This window comes from Apium graveolens, chromosome 7 (assembly GCF_009905375.1).
Source record: "Apium graveolens cultivar Ventura chromosome 7, ASM990537v1, whole genome shotgun sequence".
Taxonomy (NCBI): Eukaryota; Viridiplantae; Streptophyta; class Magnoliopsida; order Apiales; family Apiaceae; genus Apium; species Apium graveolens.
In genome coordinates, this window is record NC_133653.1 from 226,204,527 (window position 1) to 226,214,841 (window position 10,315).

At 33.7% G+C, this 10,315-nt stretch overlaps 2 protein-coding genes across 2 annotated transcripts; both read right to left on the reverse strand.

The window, feature by feature from the left end:
- Positions 1–1,280: 1,280 nt before the first annotated feature.
- LOC141674516 (uncharacterized) lies at positions 1,281–8,139 on the reverse strand. Its single transcript, XM_074481222.1, has 11 exons — positions 7,300–8,139; positions 6,518–6,648; positions 4,624–4,750; positions 4,493–4,558; positions 4,143–4,262; positions 3,837–4,009; positions 3,105–3,300; positions 2,816–2,914; positions 2,467–2,556; positions 2,109–2,198; positions 1,281–1,915 (listed from the first exon to the last, which is right to left on the reverse strand). Exons 1-11 carry the CDS (start codon positions 7,942–7,944, stop codon positions 1,619–1,621), a joined length of 2,034 nt encoding a protein of 677 aa, XP_074337323.1. The 5' UTR covers positions 7,945–8,139; the 3' UTR covers positions 1,281–1,618.
- Positions 8,140–9,479: 1,340 nt separating this feature from the next.
- LOC141672530 (uncharacterized) lies at positions 9,480–9,989 on the reverse strand. The gene has a single exon (XM_074479148.1). The coding sequence runs from the start codon at positions 9,898–9,900 to the stop codon at positions 9,646–9,648; it is 255 nt and encodes an 84-aa protein (XP_074335249.1). The 5' UTR covers positions 9,901–9,989; the 3' UTR covers positions 9,480–9,645.
- Positions 9,990–10,315: the final 326 nt, after the last annotated feature.

Below are 10,315 nucleotides of genomic sequence, written 5' to 3' on the forward strand. Positions count from 1 at the left end.
TGATCATCCGTAAACAAGAGGCCTACGTACCCTTTTATAGGGGTTCAAGCTACACGTAGTTCTTGGATGACAAGTTACCTAAACGGGCTAGGGTTTGGCCCGGTCCATCAAAGCCCAGGTTCGTTGACCGTTGGATAGTTCGTAATAAGCTTATATTATTCCATGGCCCAAACCCAATTAGACTGTAATAGGCTGTCATGGCATTAGGCGAAGATATCTCGTTGGTGAGACACGAGAACACCTAGAGCCCTCACATGCGACCCCTTAGAGTCTGGTCATGTGATGTGGAACCAGAAATATGTAAGTTGTGTTGACCTCGATGAGGTTCTTCCAAGCATAATATAGTCCTGCTAGATTTCCATGATGTGCCCCAATAGGGTAATGTAGTCATAAAGTGTTGTAATAATATTCCTTGTGCAGTTGACATATGAGCGTGGACTCTCACTTGTCTCTTCAAGTCTCTTAAAAAATATGAGGTGAGGACTCCCCTCATGTTAATATGGGGACATGCTACCCCTCATAGTGATATGGTGGTAGGCCACCCCTTCTCGTAATATGGAGTCATGCATGATATGAGGAGAGGCCTCCCTTCTTAGTGATATGAGGAGAGGACTCCCCTCTTTGTGATATGAGGAGAGGATTCCCATCTTAGTAGTATGAGCAGAGGACTCCCCTCTTATCTTAGTAGTATGAGCAGAGGACTCCCCTCTTAGTAGTATGAGGAGAGGACTCCCCTCTTAGTGAGAGATGGACTTGATCCCTATCTTGTTGAGAGGTGGACATGACTCCCTTCCCGATTGAGAGATGGACAGGACTCTAGTCTTGTTAAGAGGTGCACATGACCCCCTTACTGCTGGAGAGGCGGATAAGACTCACCTCCTAGTAAGAGGAGGGTGGGACTCATTTTCTTGGAAGATGAGGGCAGGATTCACCTCCTAGTAAGAGGTGAACATGCCCCTTCCTGTTGGAGAAGTAGACATGGCTCACCTCCTAGTAAGACATGGGCAGGCGTCACCTCCTAATTAGAGGTGGACATGAGTAAGAGGTGAACATGACTATCCTCCTTTATATATTCCCACGTGTCATTATACGAAGTTTTGGTCAACATGCGGTACATTGTCCCGATCCATATATAAATTAGGAGAGCTCTTCCATATTCTTGAGCTTGTTTATTAAACCCAATATTATTAATAATTCTTGTAATGGGCTTGTTTAGAGTCATGTCCAGATTTGGGCATAACAAGATCATTTTGAAGTCTAAAACACAAAATGACTTCACTTCTACAAGTTCAAAGATGCTATTAAAGTACATGAAACATAAAATTATAAAAGTACAGATCTTTCCTATGGCTTTTTTTAAAAATATAATAAAATCTATTCCTAATGTATTCTCTATGATTTAATACCATGACAGAAGATACGGAGGAAATAGCAGACATAAGTATCAGAGAAATATAAACCTCCAATCTAACTAGTTCTTCGCATCCTTTTTGGAGCAAGTACTGGTTTCAGAAATAGTATCATTGAACAAAGGTAGCTTTAGTTCGCTATTTGCTTTTGTTTTTATCTTCTTCATCTAGCGGTACCCATCTCATCATCCTTTTCACCTTCTTTCAGATCATCTCCAACGGAAAATTAGATGTTCATCCTTATATTTATCTACCAGCTCATCTACTTCATCCATGAAACTCTTGATGTTTGACATTAATTCTGACATTATTTCGTCATTGCAAGATTCTCTAGCTCTGGGAGAACCTTGCACCTCATCCACATTTTCCTCTCTTTCAGCTTCATGTTTCTGGTCATCAAAGACCACATCATTTCCTAAGTTTGTCGCCAAGTTGCAGTTACCTGGAAATTCTTGCTCATGGTTGTTTATTGGATCTCTTAATTTTTCTGTACGTTCCTTGTTTACCTGAACAATACAGATTCAGGAAGTTTAAGTTAACAAATTCTGTCTTGTCGATACCAGACACACACACATGTTGATTCCACATGTACGTATGCTTACAAGTTAAATCAAAAACCACAATTTGTTTGTAACAAAGATTCCGATGAGTTACCTTATATTCTTAGATATAATGTTATTAAATCTTATTAAACTGTACCTTGTTATCATTATTCCCTTCCTGCTGATCTGTTTCTGAGAATGTTTCTTCTATTCTCATTCTGCAATTGTCTTCATCAACGCTGCTCAACTGGACAATATACATTCAGGAAGTTAAATAACTGATTCTTTCATGTTGATAACAATATGAGACATAAACATATATAGGATTCTTATGTTGATTTTTTCTAATTCGAGATATAGTAAATGAGTGTCTATCAATTACATCTGGAATCAATATGCTCGTATGCATGCTTACAAGTTAAGTCGAAGACCATAACTTATTTGTAACTAAGCTTGCTGATGAACTACCTTTTATTCTTAGATGTAAATGTCAGAGAAATATTAGTAAACCGTACCTTGTTATCATTATTCCCTTCCTGATGATCAGTTTCAGCAAGAGTTTCTTCTTTTCTCATTCTGCAATTGTCTTCATCAACAGCACTTCCCTTTTTACAGTGGACAATAAACATTCAGGATATTAGGTAACTGAAAAGGTTCTTCCATGTTGATAACAACATGAAACATAAACATATATATAGGGTCGGTAATAGTGAATTTTTCTAATTTTACATATCATAAATGAATATTTATCATATATGTCGATTGCACATGCATGTTTACAGGTTAAATCGAAGACCATAACTTGTTTGTAACTAAGATGCGGATGAAATTCCTGTAATTTTTTGAAATATTATTAAACCGTACCTTGATTTCATTATTCCCTTCCAGAAGGTCTGCTTGATATAAAGTATTTTCTACTCTCATGTTGCAGTCACCTTCATCAACCGCACTTCCCTTGTTCAACTGGATAATACAAATTTAGGAAGTTAACAGATTCTGTCGTGTTGATAACAATAATAGTAGGGTTTGTATCCATATGTTAATATGAGTTTTTAATAGATAGCATTACTAGAACTCCAACCTGTCTTGTGTTTCTCTTTCAGTGAAATTGTGCTCACTTTGCCAACTACTTTTAGTTCCATAGCTTACTTACCTCACTAGAATATAATGGCATGACTTTATCATACTTCACCAATGCTTCGCGCGGTCCTTGTTCAGCCTCACTCTTTTCCTTTGGGTGGTCAAGATCCATACACCAGTCTTTATAAGAGATATGATCCTGCTTTTTACTGACCACTAATTCGAAGTTTGTATAGTTCCTTGCTTGTTGGGCATAATTAATTGATACCCTGTGCAAAGTCCTTATTTAATCAATTCCGAAGCTTATGTCATAGTTTCAGATAAGAAGTCCAGGATTTTAATGCTAAGAAAATTTTAAGCAGGACAGGTAAGGGATGGCTCTTAACATTCCTCCATCACATATAGACATTATATTGGTAATTTATGCTTTAGAATACTATTATATCCACAAGGATACACTTTTTGTTATTACTAATTTCAAGTGAGATTGTCACATTTAACGTTAGGAAGATAAAAATTCAGAGATTAGTGCCCCTAATTGAAACCATCGTTTTAGATTAAAAAAATATTGGTGCGCATAAGGTTGATTTGGAAATCATTATGATCTGTACAAATTAAATACTACTAACATCTTTTGAAAGTTTAAGTACATAATGGAAAAGTTACCAACATATGAAGGATTTTATTAAGCTAGTTTCTATATATATACATAGGTTCCACACCATTGCAAAATACTAGAAACATTAACATGGATCAAGAACAGAGAACAAGAGGAACAGAAAAGTTTAAGTTTTGTAAGATGTACCTCTGTTCATGATAAATTTGGTGAAAAGATCCATCCAAGGGAAAAGGAATGATCTTATCACCACTAATAATCTTGTGAATTGTAGTCAGACATTTTTTATAATCATGGAGAGCACAATCCTTTAGATCTTTAGTAAATGACTCGGTATCATCCGCGGAATCTGTGAAGACAATCTGGGCCGCAAGAATGCTTTTCAAAATATGTGCAGTATAAACAGTAGACTGGATCATATTTAAATTCATTTGTATATTTATATTATGGACTAGAACATAGACTACCACATTTACTGTAAAAAACATAGAATACCTCAATGATTGCATCTGAATCACATTCCCTTTGGTGGTGGTTCTGTAGGCAGCCAACTCGTTCACCGTGGCTAATGAGCACTTGTATTGCTTCTCCGGTCCGTTTTTCCGGATTATTTTTCTGTTCAAAGAAAATAAATAAAAAATCAAAGTTGCATGTAATAATAAATATCAACACACTGTTTTATTAATATCACATTATTTAGTATTATTTAGAAAACAGGGACCGGAACAAGGACAAGTAACGAGTGCTTCTTGTAATCTTTCTTGTGGTTGGTAAATTCTTAGTCATTTTCTTTTGTATGATAACATCTTGACTATTTCACAAACAAATACAATTGCTTTTATTACCGATTGCAGTTGTTCACTCTTATTGCCAACAGCCTTACTCGGTGGAGAATTTTGGAGTAGTTGTTTCTGCAAAATAATGGCGACATCAGTATGCATTGTCTCAAACTATAAAACCAACAATTGATACTTGCCATCTGTTTGCAGTAATTTTGCCAATTCTCCTCGTCCAAGTCGAAGTTGAAATAATCCGACAAGTTAACACCGGGACGTTCCCATGGTTTAGATTCCGAATAACTATCTTCTAGATTGAATGCTCTCCTGGGGACCAAATGTTCAGAAAACAATCGATGAATAGAATAACAGACACACTATTGTATACACTTTCAGCATTAAGTACTTGAAAGAAAATGGTGAAGACTACACTATACATCCAACTTCTTCCTTCTGTCTCTCCTTAATAAACCATTATTTTATAAGTTATTTTAAAGTGCCTTCTGCATATCAGTGGAGGATCTAATCTACCTTCAGGATAATGGAAGTGTTTTCTGCGGGTTTTTTTTTAAAATTTCAATTTACCATGCAAAAAGTTTGTTTACACCAAGTCAGTAGCAATTGTCTGTGTTTACCAAAATCCTGCTATAATATGTCAAAACAAGTAAGGGTGTACTGGAAAAGTTCAGCGCAATTAGTGGTCAATAATAGTCAAAAATTCATGAGAAGGTCCTTGTCGTTAGGCAAATTTCTTTGCTGGCTTTAAATTTTATATCAGCTGCTAGGTCTGGATCGTGTGAAGCATACTTTAAATTTCTTTAACTTGTTCCCGAGTAAATATTTTAAGAAGGGAAGGAAAAGAAATCTAAAGATTTGGGAAGAAATTTCTTCAATGTTTGTTTCAAAAATTTTCTTCCACTTTTGGAAAGATTTAGAAAGAAAAGAAGATAACTCATTTTCCATCATTTTCTTTTCTTTCCTGAACTTGGGAACACAGCGTTAGTGATGGTCCTATATCAAAAGAGTAGGAGATAACAATGTTAGTTAAGAAAGAAAAAAATACTGATACAGGATCAGGGTCTTCGTGAAGTTAATGTACTGTCATATTCCATGCTATTTTTACAAATTTATTATTTGCTTAATTGGGCAAATATTAATTGTGACTACAACATAGTTATGGAAGATAATCCAAAATCTTAAAAGTTGAACATTCTTTGAACATATTTCGTTTTGCTATTCTGAACAAAACAGGCAAAGGGTGTTGGCCCTTTTATCACAATCTAAGGCATAATATCCAAAATAGCATGTCTGGAAAAATTTGGCCCGTGTTGATAGCTGTTTAACGCATTTCAGATATGTGTGACATAGATGCGCAAAATAAAAAAGCATCTCGAGTTTAGAAAAAAAAACAAAAAAGAACATATGACTCATAATCGCAGGTTATAAACGTGCTTAAAACATATGCAAGTAATATATGTTTATTACATAGTGCTTTACTCTAAATTGGCGACTCAACGACACGGATTCACCAGAGAATTACCCACACTGCTGCCTTCTTCTAGTTTTCCACATTCAGGTAATGTATCCTCAATATGTAAGTTTTCAATCGCCCTGTTTGACTACTATGATTTACTTATTTCGTCTCAAATATTTTTTCTGTGATTTGAGCTCGACTTCAATTTGTTCACCGACAACCCAATAAAAATAACTCAGATAGATAAGAAATAAAGATGATACATACTCCCTCTGTCCCATTGGATTGTTAACATTGTTTAAATTATGTGAGGGAGAATTTGAACAATGTTAACAATCCAATGAGACGGAGGGAGTATTTTATAAGCATTAAAAGATACTACAATGGACCAATTGACTTTGTAGTGATGTTTAGGCACTTGACCCCCTATTTCTATGATATTCTAACTGTTTCCCCACATACATTGACTGCCAAAATGCTTTTCAAAAAAGTTAGCTCTGCAAATTTTCATGATAAAGTTGATAAATGATAAAAAAGTTTTGAAAAATTAACAAGGCTCTTCTACCTATCATAATAGGGTTGATAAGAAATAAACAGTTTTGAAAAAATAATTTGTTTACCTGAAATGTACAGGGAGATGGCGCAATCCGGTGCCGCAATAATAGTATACTGCATTATGAACTGAATTGACTTGATTTTGTTCTGCTTTAGAATCGTCATTTGTTTGAGACATAAACACTGATCTTACTCCCTAGCAGACAATAAAATGAAATATAAATATCTGTAGATCAAGGAAATGAAGAGCATAAGACACATACACTAAACATGGTTAAGAGGAAGAACACATAATAACTTCGTAGTGCAAAAATTTAGCATCTTAAAGATTATTCAAGCGCGTGAAGTAAATATAAAGGCAATAAAATGCTCATCAAATTAAGGATAATTGCACCTATGCTTGACTCTTCAAAACATGTTCTTGTCATTTCATGTTCTTACAGATAATGATAAGGTCACTGCAAGAATTTTTTGTCTCTCAAAAAACCTAAGTTTAAATTTCATATCTCTATTGCGATTGCAGCTATAAGCTACCGCTTATGAGTTGAAATCTATTACATACATCCTAAGCCAATTGCTAATTATCATCACCTTTGCAAGGAAGTCATGACCTCTTAGTTAAAAAATATTTCTTGCAGTGATTGTATATATACAAATATAGATATTTAACAAACATCACCAGTATTTGTTGCTAAAATGTTAGCAATCATGAAAAGCCATTCTGTCAAACAATTGAAATACAACAAATTTATGTTACAGTCAGCTTGAATAGTAATATATATGTTCCAAACACAAGCAAACCAAGATAACTCATAACGATACTGGAGATAACAAATAAAGAACGAACCTTAGACTCCGTATGAAAGGATTGATTTGACTGTCTAACTGTAGCCTCAACATCAGTTCCCAACTCTGCCTTCATCCTGGGAATCTCTCCAGGCTCAAGATCATCTAAATTGTCGAGATCATTCAAAGATCCAACTCTTAAAAGACCCAACTCTTTTTTCTCAACAAATTTTTTATCGTTCAAATCATTGTCATCAATAATTATATCAAAAGACTTATCACTCTCACTTTCTTCCTCATCTACATCGTCACCACCTGTAGAACTCCTTAAACATTCTAGTTGAAGATCATCATTGTCAACATCCATCATGTCCCCAAGCACATTAATCTCATTATCTTCATCTAAACCCCTACCATCAATTTCAGCCTCTTCTTGTTCCATCTCCGCATCAAAAATCACATCATCAAATTCATAATCCTGAACCTCGCATTCAGATAACAATTTTCCACCATCAACCCCACATTCAGATAACAGAAACTCGTCATATTCTTCCAAGTCCTTGAATGCATTCGCAGGTAAATCACTTGTAACATGGCAATTCAAGGGTTTCTGATCATTAAAAAAATTGGGTTTTTCAACAGTAGAACAGGGCTTAAGTATATCTGAATAAAGGGGACCAAAATCATCCCCATCTTCTTCCATCATGGATTTTCCTGCTTTCAGACAGAGGGACAGAACACAAGATTAAGACAGACAGTGGGGTTTTGATGATTGTTTAAAATTTGTCAGAGGGAAACAAAAATGAAATGAGACACAATGTTTTGGTGCAAATAAGACATGCCAGTGTATTCATAGTCCTTTGTAACAACCCGGTAACTTTAAATTTTAACAGTTGTCACACTTGTAAGTGCTCATAATCTAGTCATTTTGAGTTTAATAACCTTTTTCCCCTAATTTGGACTTTTCTGGACCTATCTATATTCTATATGATGTGTTCACCTCATTATTAATATAAAAATTTATTTTACAAATTTTATTTGAATGAAGACACAAGGTCATCAAAAAAGTATTTTCTTTCTTGTAACATTTTAAAATTTAGTCTAGTATTTTATTTTGTTTTTTTTCCCTAAGCTAGTTTATAATAATTCAACAAAAATATGTGTAACTTAGTCTAAGGGGTCACATTTTTTTCATAATATATAGCATAATTCTCACTTTACCAAACTAAGCCTATTCTATCTTTTGTTCCATAATTACTTATATGATATTTGTTAGAATTATACTCAATTGTAGGATATGTAACACTAATAAATTTATTGAATAAAAATATATTAGCCATTTTAATTAAATATTCTTTTACAAATTACAGAAAATCCATATATATCTCTTAATTTATTATATTAAATACTAATTACTGCATATCATTAAATAAAATGTGATAATTTTAACCTGGTAATCCCATCACTACTTAGTTAAGTCCGCCTGTTGTAAAATGTAGTAGTATTTAATATTATTTTGAAAATGTTGTTGGTTCGTAATACTAATCCTACTTCCTAATTAATTTTGTCACTTTTAGCGTGTACATACAAATTTTTTTAACTCCCAACTATTTTTAGTATAAATGTAACAGTAGTTGTTGAACACTCAACAAATATGCAAACGAAATACGTGTGTAATTTTACATTAATCACTGTCATAAATTTTGATAATTAAAGACCCGTTTAGAGTTCAGTATACCTCTCCTTGGTTTGCAAGCCATTAAATAATTAATTTTTGACAAAAAGTAAAAAATAAATAAAATTTGTATAGTTATTAGAAAGGCTAGAAAAACAAGTTTATACTCCTAACAAATTTATAAAATACTGATAAATATTTTCCAAATGTTAGTTATTACAACCAAAACAATTATCCAAATTTAAATTTAAAAAATTGTCTAAATTTAAATTTTTAATAAGACATAATAAAGAAGATTTGTTGTAAATTTGTCCAATTTTCTTATATCATAAATATAAGATAAGTTTGAAATTATGTTTTCTATATACTCACCATTGTTTATAATTATTTTAATAATCATGCTACCTTGATTATTAAAAAATGAAGTCCAATTTATCAAAATTAATATTGTCCTAATTAAATGGTCATTTGAATAGGGTCCACAATAGCCACTGATGAGAAGCTGGATCCATAAATAACAATAGTACCATTAGTCCATTACCCGAAACTGGATGAGAGCTTATAATTAAAAGAATAGAGTTTCTATAGATTTAAAGTAGAGACATCAAAAACAAGTTCCATACAAGATTGACAAATTAGAGACAACAAACTTTTATTCTGTTACTTTGAAATACTCACGCACATAATTCCCTTTGGACACGACTAGAAAAAGAAGAATCAAAAATTAAACTGCTAGTTATCTTTAGGAAGAGGAGCATGAGAAGAAACACTATCAGTGGGTGCGTCAGTAGAGTTAGCTGCGCCAAGGCCAGGCTTAGGTTCCAAATGACCTTGGGTTCCATAACCTTTTTGCTTATAATCTTCCAAATCTTTGTACTGCGTGTATGGACTAGTTTCTGTTGGCAGCCCTTTCTCGATATTTGTTTTATTTTCCCCAACAGCGGTTCCCGTACTCTTTTGCTCGCCTGTAGTACTACTTTTCTCCATTTCGTTCGTATGATTTCAGATCTGTTTTTTTTTTTGGTTATGTTTGGCTTGGTGTTCAATTTTTTTTGACAAAGGCTTGGTGTTCAGTTCAGTAACTCATATACGATATTTTAGGATCATCGTATCTGCATGCATGCCACGTATAGGGGTACGTGTCTTAATTTACGTTGAACTTTAGCTACGTGTTCGCTCCATAAGGAAAACAGGCTTAGCGTGTGTTATGTCTCGGTTTTTGTCAACTGCAAGCCCAGCCCAGTACCTTACTACATCTATAATTTTATAATAATGGTTATATATATTATTAAGATTAATGAAGTTAAATATTTATATATTAATTTATAGGTATTATATTATTGAAGTATTCAAAATTTCAATATATAAAATTTTAAAAAGTCTTTTTTTTTTCTCATGCCCA